The following is a 13,798-nucleotide window of genomic DNA, read 5'->3' as shown; positions in this document are numbered from 1 at the left end:
AATGTACAATCAATTAACAACAGTTACTGTGTCTCTGCTAATGGGGGCAACCTATTAAGCTGACATAATTCATTGTGCATTTGAGCCTTTAATGAAAAGTGGCCCTCCTAAAGAGGCTTTCTCCTAAGCATTTCTCATGTTGCCTCTTTGTTTTGTATTGTGGATTAGCCAAGGAAGCTACCAGCAGTCTCATCACACTTCTGCCCTTCCCCAATAATCCAAGGTACTGAAGTCTCTTCAGATACCCAGTCTGGGATATTTTATCTCCTTCCCACAGTTCTTTAACAGCTAAAAGAAAGTATGATCTCATGAATTTGTAACCATGGTTCAAAACCTCTGCAAATTAGAACCTGCTTTAAAGGTTAGATCTTGTAATGAATTTCTGCCCCAAAACCAGGATAACTGAAAAAACCCTGTGTATATGTTAAGCAGTTTCCTATCCATGTATTTTTCAAAACATAAGACATAAACTTCCTGTATGTCCTGTAGACATTTCAGCAGGTCCCTAAATTCTTTAGAACAACATTCTCAGTTTAACAGTAGGAATTACAGACCAGCAGCAATACTTCATACTGCAAACAGAGAAACCTGCTTCTAGGACTGAGCAGCTGTAAAATGATTGCATGCAACACCCTTGCTGATACCAGATATTTAAGATCAAAGTCATAGATTGGACAAGCAGAACTCATGTCCTTTAGAAACCCTTTAAAATATAGGTTATATCAAAGATTCCTTAGACTGCTCTCAAATATAGACAGTCTCAGACAGATATACCTGTCAAGCAATCTAAAAATGTTTTTATCAAACTTCTGAATTTTATCCAGGAGGCTAAGGCAGATAATTGGAAATATGCAGTTCAATTGTAAAACTGAAATTGCTTCATGCTACTCTTCTTGATGCTTAACTCCTCCTTAAGGATATAAGTGGCTCTTCCACCACAGATGTTTTGCTACAGATTTCAGTCCAGTATTTTGAATACCCTATTTCTCACCTAGCAACGCTAGTGCTGGAATTTCTCCACCCTTCTGACTTGGCTGGACTTTCTCTCTGGAATGACCTTCTTGGAGGTCACCACTAAAAGACCCTCCATTCACTGTACATCAACCACCGTGATAGATGGACTGAGATGGGAAAAGGTTCTCCCTCAAGGACTGAGACATGCGACCCCTACATGGAAAAGCTCCCCTCTTCTTCCCAAAAGGACTGAGACTGAAATCCCTACCGTAGGGTGAGGGAAGGTGTGTGTCGGGACCAAAGCAAGTTTTGCAAGCGACCACTGGACCGAGAAGACAATGGTTCTTGCCTACGCCGTCTGCTGCTGACGACACCTGCTCCTGATGGACTACTGATGGATTCCTTGTACCCTTTATCAATAGACTATTTTGAAATGTGTCCCCTTCCCCCATTTCATAGGGACTATAAAAAAGGTTAGAGCTGACTGATACCTTTGAGATCTCCCCTGACGTGAAGACTACAGGCTCTTCGTCGACCGGACTTCGAAGGACTTTGTCATCCGCACGTCTGGTAGCTATATACCTCCTTGCCCTTCCTCTCTTCTTTTCTTTTCCTTATTATTTCCCTTTTCTTCATTCCCCTTCTCTCTAACGCATCTTTGCTATGGCTATCCAATAAAAGCATATCTGTTTTAATTTTACTGCAAAATCCCCTTGTCGTGTCAGATTTTGCACCCTGAGATCAGTGAAAAAGAACCTTCACGAATCACGTCTTTAGGACGGATTGTGTCACTATCCAAAGATGATCATAAATTGCATTTACACTAACACATGGTAAATCTCATGGAAAAGAGGAAGGATTTGAATGGTCAGGGATATGTGATAGCCAGAGCTGGAAATATTAACTTGCAGTGTCAGGAGCCTAGTACTTTGCAGAAGCAAATCCAGTGTTTCTGTATTTTCACTGCTAAAAGAATGGAAAAGATTTATAGTGCATTGTATCAAATGCCCTGGATAAAATATTCATATAATGAGGAACAATTAATTTGAAAGCGATGTACCTTGCTGCAACTACATATAGTTACACTTTTATTAGTGTAGACAATTATCAGAACTCGCCCCTTTCAACTTCTGAATTCACCTGAGTCTCTTGGAAGCCAGATGCACCATGAAGTTTTCCAATTAAAAGCCAACGTGCTTCTTCCTGGAATGATATTATGCCCCTGACTTCCTGTTTTCCTTAAAATCATATTAAAGTTAATGCAGCTCATTACTAATGATATAGTCCAAATAACAGCAAATTGAATAAAACACATATTCATAACTGTGTTTAAAAAAAAAGTAATTCAGTCAATGCCCAAAAAATTTGTTTGCAGAAACTGTAGGTTACGGTTCCATCAAGTGCTTCAGTTTCTATCAACACATTCAGCGATTTTGGTAATATTTTTGGCATTTCCTAAGGAACATTTTGGGCATAAGAACATCAGAAAAAAAACAGTAATAGCTGAATTATTGTTCTGGAGTGATTCAATTAAATCATAGCAGAATTGGAAAAATACTTACGCTCCACAAAGTAAGAGCTGGCATCAATCTTCCAAATAATTTGACCACGGTGAGAGCCATTGACGCCACGGTTCTTGTAGTCCAAAAAGTTTTCCGACAAGACCTCATCTATAAACAAAGAAGACTGGCCTCAGTAAGTGCCTGCTATGATAACATGCACAGCAGAGAGTCAGGCTAAAATCACACCTTTGGCTTGACAGAATGTTCTAGAGAGCTTGGCATGACATGTTGAGAAATCAGATTTATCATTCATTTATGTTATTTAAAAGTTCAGTCAAGGTGGCTGAAGCAGCAACCCAGGATGGGCTTGGCCATGGGCTCATTGCTCCAGCTTCAGTGGGATGAAATGAATTTCACATCTGTGCTCTGACAAAGCAAAAGTCACAATCTCTACCTGCAGGGATGAGCCAGCAACCTCCTGGGCTTTTTCTTTCAGTGATAACAAGAGTTTTAATTTTAACAGAGATTTGTAGAAATGTGCTTCAACCAACTCAACCTTGCTTGCTACAGAAGAAGTCCTGAGTGGGTGCTGAGATTCACTCCTCTAGACAATTTTATTAATTATTAGTTGCATTAAAAGTGAGAAAAAACATGAACCGCTCAATCTGACATTAAAATACTTCAGTTATAAACACTGTGAAGAATTGGCTTTGTTTCAGGAAGAAAACAAAGATAATGCCATACAACAAGGGACACTGTGCCTGAGGACGTAGGGGTGCTGTGACCAGCTGCAGAACAGAAGAGGCAGCCCAACAGACAAAGCTGAGAAACCCAAAGACTTTCATAAAAGTTTAATAAAGGAGACTAAATTGAAGGAAACTACACTTTCACTGAAAGAAAAAAGCAGCAAACAGATGTCAATATTGTCCCATTGGCACTACATAGTCATGCTCTCAGAGGAGGAAGGTGACTGACTACCAACACTGAACTCTTTGGTGTTACTCCCTGAGGGATTACAACAGAATTCCTTATAATGAGATCATTAACAATTTCAATGGATAATTATAAACAGCAATGCTACCTATAATAAATTTTCTCTTTGCTGACTGGCTAATTGTCAGCAATTATTTCACCAGTTGTGTTTCATGCTCTGTCTTGAAACGCATTTCTGCTGTAATCCCTTCAATAGCAAAATCCTCTGGTATGATTCTCGCTTTGCTCTTTATAGTTGGTTGTGTCTTCTTTTAAATTCCAAATTATATATATCTAGAAAAAAGCAGGTAAGTATACAACTGTTACTCTCAGAGCACTGGTTTACTTATGAATACCTTTAGTAAAGGACCATCCTGGGTACAGATCATCAAGGATTATGTGCATCATTCTGTGGAAATAAGAACATTATGTACTCGCGAGAAGACTTAAGCCGGTGCCTTTTGCTTTGGCAAGGAAAACACTTTATACTTAAAGGTGAGCATATACTGAAATGTTGCACTGAGCTGGAGCCTGGGAACCCTGCCTGGCTTTCATCCTGACAGGGCAGAGAGAGTATCCCTCGGTTCCATCATGCTGCTCACTGGCTTAATCACTTGTGATGTTTATTTGTCATATTTAGTCTCTGTAAGCTGCTGGAGATGCTCCAACACCTGCCATGTTGTGATGATGCATGGGTAATTACTGTCCCTCAAAATACAGTGTTTATAAAATACCATGCTTGCTTAAGGCAGCTTAGCTAAGCTGGACTCAATGGTCTTGCTTAAAAAACTGCAAGCCTTTTAGGCCAGAGTTTAGTGGCACTGGAGATCCCAAAATCATCTTTAAAATATTGTGTTCATAGGCAGTATCTGTGGAGACCAGCTGGCACTTCCACTGTTGCTGCTTCCCACAGCTGGCACAAAGGCAGTGTGAACTCTGCCACAGAAAACCCCTCTAATTTGACAGAGAGGTTGACACATGCCCAGACCTAAACTAAATTACATCCCTATTGCAAGCTGAGCCAATGGGCATGACTCCAGAAAACCCCTTCCTCTATTTTGCTGAAAAAGTGTAGGAAGCCTGGAAAACCAGGATGAGAAGAAAGACCACTATCTATCTGCATGTCCAAGGCAGAAGTTCACAAGAAGGGAAGGACAAGCAAGCCAGTCAATGGTTACAGCTGACAGGTGAGACCACAGGAAACCTGGACAAGCTGCTCCGGATGAGTAACAACTGCACACTGCCTCCGGCCATGGAGGCAAGAGACAGGGGCATGTGGGGAGCATCCAGAGAAAAGCAGGTCCCCAGGGAAGGGATACATACATGGAGCTAGTCATGTGCACACAGTTTATGGACATTGGCCACTGATGGAATACAGGCTCAGACAGCAGAAAGAGTAATTTAGTATGAGCTTATGGAGCTATCCAATATGCAGAGCACCTGAATAGGAGCAGTGAAGCCTTCAAGTATAAAATCAATTTGTATACAAAACATATTTACAAATGTAATGATTTAGAAATGTAGTATGTAGGTTGTTCTCACAGTCAGTTTTAGCCCTGTCTGTCTCTTTTGAAAGAGGTAAGTCCCTAATTCCAAAGAAATTAAAATTAAATAGTCTACTAGACTATTTTTAGTCTAGTAGAAATTTATGTTCATTGGGATTTTTAAGCCAGAAAAAATTTATTTCTAGAAGAATACATTCAGGTCCAAAAGGGAAGTTTTGCTCTTCCAGTTTTTGAAGGTATGTAATTTTGGAAGGTGAAAGATAAGATAGAAATATCCTCTGGCAAGTTAAAAATAGCAGTAATTGAAACTTGTCAGGAGACTGGAATGTACGAATATGCCTGGTCGACCTGTTTTAATTGGCAAGTAACACTATTCCAGGCATGCTATTCCCTAAACACACACGTTATGTATGTAGCACATTGACAAAGACAATTGTGCATGTGAAATACAATGCTGCTTAGACCACTACATGCAGATGTATATACATGTATTTATCAACAGTCTCGCCATAGGTAAGCATATAGATGGTATACTATGCTAAGGTGAAAGAGTATATGCAAAGGAAAACAAATTTTATTTCCTATTTCTATTGAGAATCCCCAAAACAAAGGAACTGACCTTTAAAACATGTTGCATCTTAATTCCCAAAGGTAAATGGTGAAATACTTCATTTCACCTCCACGCAAAATGAGGAGCAAAGTTAATGCTGTTCCTTTTCATGTATTTCAGGCAGCAGCTAATGCCTTTTGACATTTTTCCAATGAAGCATTGTAATGCATCTCCCTCCCTCTATTTTTGAAATGTGATTAACCTTTAAACTAGCTGTCTGCTTCCTCTGCATAGCTTGGGTTTGGCCCTGCTTGTCCAAAAAGCAAACACTTTGCAATTGCTCTTAGGTCTGTGGCTTCATTTCCCTGGGCAGTAGACAGCTTACTAATTACCTCCCATGGGCCCTAGAGGAAACGAGGAAGGTGATGCATGACCAGGAGCCAGGCAGCCTGGATCCAAACAGCAGCCAGAGGGACCAAGGCACACTAGTAGCAAATGAAAGCAAGTGCTTTGGGAACCAGCAGCAATCTGATGGACTGCTTCTCCTCACCAAACCAGACACTGCCAAGCACAGCCTTTTACTGCTAAAAATATTCTGTGCTGTCACTTCCATGCTGAGCATCCCAATATACTTCACAAGCACTAGAGAGAGATAAAGAACCATGGCCACCAAAGAAACTTATCTTTCAGATGAAAGACAGAATCCAATTGACAAAAGGCATGCTGTTCTTCAGGGCAATTAGAGAAAATGTTGATAAAGGCCACCCCCAAAAAAGATCTGTGAATAATCTGATGGGGACTTCAAGTGCTGTCAGCAGCTACTAAACAGACAGGACCTTGGTATTTGAAAGTTTGTCTGAAATTCCCACAGAGAAGCAATCAGATAGTCAATACATCTTCCTCAGAAAGATTGATGGAGTCTAAACTACAAATATCTGAGTGACCCTTTTGCTCTGTTTGGTTTTACTTAGGAGGCAGAAATTAAAAACAAACTCCCCTTTCTCATACTGAGAATTCTGCATTTTGCTGATATATATGACTAGCCTATCTTTTCACGTTCTCAAAGACTAACAACTACGAAATTTAGAATAACATGTACTACTTTCAAAGAAACACATAATTAACATGAGACAGGAATACAACATCATATAGGTTCCTGAACTTGATACAGTATTCTAGTCTCTTATGAATCACTAATTTGATTTCACACTACTTACTACAACACTTGCTTCCTGTAAATATAATGCAATTATGGCACAAAAATAAAAGCTACACTTCATGTCTTGGTCCCTTCTGAGAAGGAAATGCTGTAATTCTGAAATTACATAAGGATTTCTAGTCTTCACCTAAATAAATCTGCATTAGTTTGAAATTTAAAATTGTTTTGGTCAATATGTATGTCCCTATTATGACACACAATGACAGCTAGCAAAATTATTTTTAAAATAATTTTCTGTACAAAGAGGCTGTGGTCTGGTTGATATGTTTTGGAGCTAGCATGGAAAGCTGCAGGAAAGAGATTTCATGAATCACAGAAATAATTAGTTAGGAAAAGACCTCTGAGATCATCAAGTCCAACCCATGCCCTAACATCACCTTGACAACTATTCCATGGCACTGAATGCCACATCCAGCCTTTCCTTAAACACCTCCAGGGACAGCGACTCCACCAGTTCCCTGGGCAGCCCGTTCCAATATCTAATCACCCTCTCTAGGATGAAATTCCTCCTAATGTCCAATCTAAACCTCTCCTGGAGCAGCTTGAGACTACGTCCTCTCATCCTATCGCTGGCTGCCTGGGAGAAGAGGCTGGGTCCCACCTGGCTACAACCTCCTTCCAGGTAGTTAGAGGGAGTGATAATGTCATTCCTAAGCCTCCTTCATACTAAACATCCCCAGCTCCCTCAGCTGCTCTTCACAGGACATGTGTTCCAGACTCTTCAAAAAGTATCAATAAAATAAAGTTGTCTTGCAAAATAGTAATAGAAGGGGTATGCCATATATAAGCTTCATATTTCTGATGCTTATTCTCTTACCACCCAATCTATCACTTGAAGAAAAAGACAAAATGCTGACAAAAGCCTCTGCAATTCACAAGTGGAACTTGTTGTGATTTGTATCAGGTCATGAAAGTGTTTCCTTTTACAATCCTTTAGCATTGCAAAACCCAGCCCTTTGGAAGCTGTTCTGCCAAAGATCTGTACAATACAAGCAGTATTCTGTAGAAGAGAAACTATTAATGAGAAACATATACCAAAGATGCAGGTCCCAAATTCTTGTTTACAAAGATGCCACATTAAAAAATCACTATAAATAATAGTTAGGAGCATTTCCATTGACTTCAGCTGCTACGTATTAAGCTCCAGTGTGGATTGAAACTTCACTGTTAATTCATTTGCCAATTTCTGTTGCAGGCAATTAATATACTGTAATTTACAGTTAGCATCCCTCCTTCTATAACTTCCTAGGGAGAAGAGTTCTGGAAAACAAGGGCCTAATCTTTCACTGGTGCTACAAGCTCAATTCTTGATCTAGGAGTTTTGCATATGTTTTTTTCAAGCACGTGAATGGTTCCATTTTAATTCCATAAAAATTAGCCCATTGCCCAGCTAGAGAAAAAAAAAATGGAAGGGAGAAATGTGAACAATCAGTGGAGAAGACGCATATATCAAGAGAAGGATGAAAAGAAAGTAGAAAGAGAGATAAACTAATAAAATGGGGAGTGAGTTCACAAAGTTAGAACAATTCTTGGTCACCAAGAGTAGAAGATGGTGGCCATAAATAAAACTGCTCCAGGCACATTAGAAATGCAGGCATGGTGGATTTCACATCTGAAGTAGAATTACACATTAAACCCAAATGACGTCAGCCACTCCCAAAACCAAGGAGTCTCAACTTTCAGCAAAACACTTTTATCTTTGAACATCTAGCTTACTTCAGAGCCGCTTATCACCCTTTACCACTTCAGCATTCTCCAAATTATTGCTGGGAGATAACACTCATTTTTCATGACACAACAGCAATCAAAAAGGTAAATGACTAGCCATTACAGAGACCCTATTAAATCTTGGCAATGATATGCCTGTAGGTTTTCAGAAGGCTGTGGATGAACTGTGGATCCAGTTCTTCCTCACTTGCACTTGAGTTAACCACACCGAGAGTTTGAGCTCTGTCACTCAAGGGGACTTCCCTCTCATTCCCTGCAACAGTGGAACTTCTGGCTAAAAGCAGAGCTGATGGCAATGGACTCTACTCTTCTATGATGTCCTTGCAGTGTTGGGAGCTGTGCTCCAGAACAACCCACCACTCACATATTTCTCTTCTGTAACCAGAAATCTGCTGAAAAGGTAGAAGAAGCAGGAAAGCAAGGAGTGGAGGCTCAGCAATAAAAACTTGTGGGGCCTACCCCCCCACCCCAGCAGATATTAGGTTGCAATGGGATTGGCATCTGTCCAGTAATACTGGTATCATTTGATTCTGCATGCCCTTAGAAGTGTGATAGCAGCACACATCTGTCAGTGCTACTTCAACTTTGCCTGTCCCAGCTACAGGCTTCTCCTTTAAAGCTCCTGCACTTCCAGATTTATTCTTATCCTTGCAGCAGGTGCACCACATTTGGGTCTCAGTACAGCAACAGCTCTACTTCACCTATGCATTGCACAAACTCATTCACAAGTAATGACATCCAATTTGCACACAGAACTGAAGATGGGAAGGAGGAATCAAAACAAGGATGATTCCTACTTCCCCAGTGCATACTGATGTGTGGTAAGGTACAACATGGAAGAATTTTGTTTGCTTGTTTTTAATATATCAACAAAGTTCTCACAGTCAGTGGAAGCCTTCCCATTGGTTACAATGCAATTTGGAAAATGAGGATTAAGTGACAGCAGTGCAACCACGAAATCTGATAGAAAATTTTAAAATAAGAGATGCTGCAGGCCCAAGACAGTATAAAAACAAGATATAAAGGGACACTGGAAGATCTGAAAGGTGAACAAGGATGACATTTTTCCAGGTTAACAATGTTCATTAAATAAGGGGGAAATAATTTGCAGTAAAATGGAAAAATGGAAAATGGATTTACAGACATGTTGAAAGATGTAACAGCAAATAGTAGATTAGACAGGAGGTTGTGATCTAATAAAGCAGTAGGAAAAAAAAACCAAACACAACTCGGATGTGTACACTGAAGCATCACAGTGCAAAGAACCTCTTGAGAATCTGGATTGATTTTATCTGAAAAATGGAATCCAGTTATAAACTTATTACAAAGTGAAAGATATCCAGTGAAGAAAAAAAATGCCTTTAGGGCTGGAGAGATATTTGGATGAGAAAGATTACAAAAGCTAAATGCATACACAGTCATTACAGTAGTTGTGGAAAGCAGCATGGGAATATTCCAGTGTTATGAACAGTGCAATGTAAGTGTTATAAACACTAAGGAATGAGAAGGATTTAGTTCTAAATCAGAAAACTAAGAGAAGAAAAACGTATGCTGAACCTTCAAAATCCACATGGCTGGCAACCTCTCCAAAACAAATCTTTCTGCATTAAGCTTTATCCTGCCAAGAATTTTATGTCTGTTCTCTCCACTGTTTGTGCCATGATTGATTCTATCCAGTCAATGGTCTGAATGTGCTGCATGGAATATGCTTCTATTGCAGGATTGAGGCAAAAATCTGGGATTTGGTGCACCAATATCCCAAACTGATTTCTTCCAAAATATTTTAGTAGGTGATCATTACAGACTTCTGGGCTATACAGCAATATGGGCCATCCTTGCACAGCAAAGAGGCAGTTTTATCCATGGGCATAAGGACCTTAGAAATCACTGAGAAGGCATAAGGATGCAGTTATTCCCTGTCTGCATTATTTCCCTCTCCTGACATTCAACACAAATAGTTGCAGTGGAAAATTCTTTTCCAGCCATTCACCTACAATGATGTTCATAAGAGCTGTTATTTTCTGGAGATGTAATACATGAAAATGGGAATCCTTTAGCACACAGTAAACACCTCTACCACATACTAAATATATTTAAGGAAAAGAACTGGCAGTCTGCAGGCTTCTTTACTGCGAGCTCCCTAAAAGACCATAAAGCACACCACTACTAGAGTAAGCACTCTGTAGAAGCTTTTTGATGCGTTGCTACTACCAATGTTAACAAAAATGACAGCTGAACTTTGGAAGTAGTGAAAGAGAAGACATGTCATAAGCCATATGTGTTGGGAATATTCAGAAACCCTTGCATTTAAGTGTAGACTGTATCAACTTGTAAAGGGGTGAATTAGATGCAAAGCTAACTGTGTTCATGTCACATTTGATGGGTCTGTAAACAACATACCCAGGTTTTGTCTGGCTGAAGGGGTGCACCAGATAGATACAGAACTGGGAATGGCAAGAAGTGACTCAGCCTGATAAATCACTCTCACTGGATCGAAGAGCAGCCAAGTGAAGGCGAGCCAGGTTGGAACAAAGAACTGATATTGCTGCACTAATATATCTGCCAGGGCCTGTGATACCTGCTCCTCCAACACTTTTTGTTCCTGAAATAAACTGTGCTGTGCCTAGTGAAAGCTGCCTGGCCATTGGGCACCTCTGGTGATGTTTCACAGAGGGAGCAGAACTGCAGGTGCTTAAGTTTCTGAGTTGATCGCAGCCAGCCATGGTTGCCATCCCCAGCCTGGCATGAGACCCAACTACAAGATGACCTCTTGAGGAGGAGCCCTAAGACCACAAAGAAATTCTCTTCCAAAGGCCATAAAAAGATGGGAAAGATGGGTGACCCCAGGACACAACAAATCCAGGCATCAACAAAATTCACTCTAAGCAGGCACATTGTGAAGTGTTTTGTTGCACAGATGGCTGTATCTGAAGCAGAGAGGTGGAGCCACCATCCTAACAAGGAGAGAGAACCTAAAGCAGGGATTAGGCCTGTAACAAAGACACCCACAGCTCCCAGCCTTATATGCACATTTCTGTTTCTAACATTTTACATCTCTCCTGGCAACATTGAAATGCTTTCTGCTTGTATGTATTGGATATTTGGTAAAATAACTGCACAAGCAAGTTCTGGTCCAAGGCTATGGCAGGAACAATGTACATTTTTCCACTTGTCTCAGCAAGCAGAACAGCAACACAGGCCATCTAAGCCTAAAATCAACCCACAGAATGTTTAACTAAACCTTTAAATGTCTATTAACCAATAGTTATTAGATTTGCCAGGTTGTGGTGAATTACCTTTCTGGGGGAGAAATAACACCACAGGATAAAACACAGGAGGAAAAAAAAATTAAAGCTAAACTCCAGTCACTAAGCACATAAAGACATTTGTATTTATATAAATTTGAGAGGAACTACTCTGGAAAAAGCCAGCTGTGAACAAGAAATTGGACCTCCAAGGTTTGTGCACAAAGACCTTTTTTAAAAAATAGCCTTTAATAATGTTTTGCTTTCATATAAGGAAATGTTGAAAGAAAGAATGCCTACTTTATATGGGTAAGAAAAGTATAATGCTAGCCCTGATAAACCCCTAACATCAGTGTGCACAGACACTGGAACAAATGATTTTTTCAAAAGTCTGCTTTAAACATTTCTCATTAGCTCCTTTACATCAGATATGGAGGTGATGACAGAAGTGAAACCTAGTAGCAGCTAAAATGCCACTACAGTAATTATAAGATAGCTCTTTATCTACAGGCAGCTGCCAGTAGTCTGTATTAATTTATCTAAAGGGGCTTCATACTGTAGCAAATAGCAATAGCAAATGAGATAAGAGAGAAAGAGAAAGCCTTGAGATAAATAACTGCAAATATTCCAGCTGCCTCACAGTAGCCATTAAATGAGAGTCCTTACTTAAAAAAATATACCCTTTCTTCATTATTCATAACTTTGTTTTAGTTTCTTTTTTTCCCTAATAGGCCTTTTTTTACAAATAGCTTTTCTGCAAAGAAAACTTATATTCCTGAGACTTTTAAACAGCAACAGAGCTTTTTTATGTTAAAATTTCTTAGAGAACTCTTTTTGAGTGTTTATACCTATTTTAGATTGTGGGTCTGTTTCTGAAAAATTGCTGAGTATTCATAATACTGTAGTTCTCTTGAGGGAAGACAAACTCACATTTCAGATGAGTTGTTACAGAAAGTAGAGGTTCCTCTGCATTGCTCAGAGCTGATGGATAGTATATAGAGGAGAAGTTAGAGCATCTCTAGAGTTCAAGCTTAGCAGGAATGAAAAGTAATTTCTTTTCCTGAAGGCACAGTATGTCTTAAGAAATGCTTGCTTGCTTTCCCAATTTACATATTTTCTTTTTGTCATCTTTCCACAGCTAATCTTAAAATGTGCTGAAGTAATAACATCTATATTTTAAGAGAGTCAGCATCTACTATTCTCCCTTCAACTAAGGAGTTTTTCTATGGCCCTTCATGAAAACCCCATACCCACATATGGGTGTGCATGCATGGATGTTTTCAGGAAGCTTCAGCGTGAATACTATTTTTTGCCATGAGACACATGACCACCATTTCTTACACAGTTTTTTGAGAGACTGACTGGCTGCTTAGCCCATTTGCTGAGACCATGAGCAAATGTTATGTCTAATAGACTAATAACCAGTGCTAAATCCAGCTCTTACCTGCTTCTGCAAAGACTGCTCTTTTTTTTTTTTTTTTTTTTTTTTTTTTTTTTTCCCCAGCTGGCCACCCTAAGGAATGCATAAATGGATCAACAGGGGAGAAGAACAGATATCTTGTGGTAAAAGGAGCTGTGGCTCTTCAAAAGAGGAGCAAGCAGACAGAATTTCCACACAGGAAAGACTCCTTCAACTCCTCTTTTGGGCTATTTTAACTTTTGAATAGCCCCCAAAAATGTCCCAGTCCCACAGTATGAATACACACACACATTATTTCTGCTCCAATTTTTTTTTTTTTTTGGAAGCCAATTATATCATCTCTATTTCCCCAGACTTTGAATACCATTATTTTGAAGTCTAAAGTTTATTGGATATAATCAAATTTTTAGTGATGGCAGTGGTGGTGAAAACAGAGTAAGTTTTATGCATTTCAAAACCAACACTCATACAAAATTATTTTAAGATCTTTCTTAGAATACTACAATGGCAACAATTAAACTCCTACAATATAAACTGCCTTCTGTTCTGCTTCTGCACACTCCTTTCCTGGGATACTCCCACAAGACAAATAACAAATACCAACTCCAATGCTCCCAACACCAAGGCTTGAAGAAAATCCACAACACACTGCCTGATATCGGATGCAAATGATATTCATGACTCTCCACAATACTACACAGTG

At 39.5% G+C, this 13,798-nt stretch overlaps 1 protein-coding gene across 6 annotated transcripts in view; it reads right to left on the bottom strand.

Annotated features, from left to right (window-relative positions):
- HECW1 (HECT, C2 and WW domain containing E3 ubiquitin protein ligase 1) overlaps nucleotides 1–13,798 on the bottom strand; it is a 249,286-nt gene that overhangs the window by 147,344 nt on the left and 88,144 nt on the right. For all 6 annotated transcript variants that reach the window (XM_039714992.1, XM_039714993.1, XM_039714991.1 and 3 more), the window contains one exon: nucleotides 2,517–2,624. In XM_039714992.1, coding sequence (XP_039570926.1) covers nucleotides 2,517–2,624 — 108 coding nt within the window. The remainder of the gene's footprint in view (nucleotides 1–2,516; nucleotides 2,625–13,798) is intronic.

This window comes from Passer montanus, unplaced genomic scaffold (genome assembly GCF_014805655.1).
Source record: "Passer montanus isolate IOZ18808 unplaced genomic scaffold, ASM1480565v1 scaffold32, whole genome shotgun sequence".
NCBI classification, from domain to species: domain Eukaryota; kingdom Metazoa; phylum Chordata; class Aves; order Passeriformes; family Passeridae; genus Passer; species Passer montanus.
Note: the sequence above shows the minus strand (reverse complement) of the source record. Positions and strands in the feature narration are given on the sequence as shown.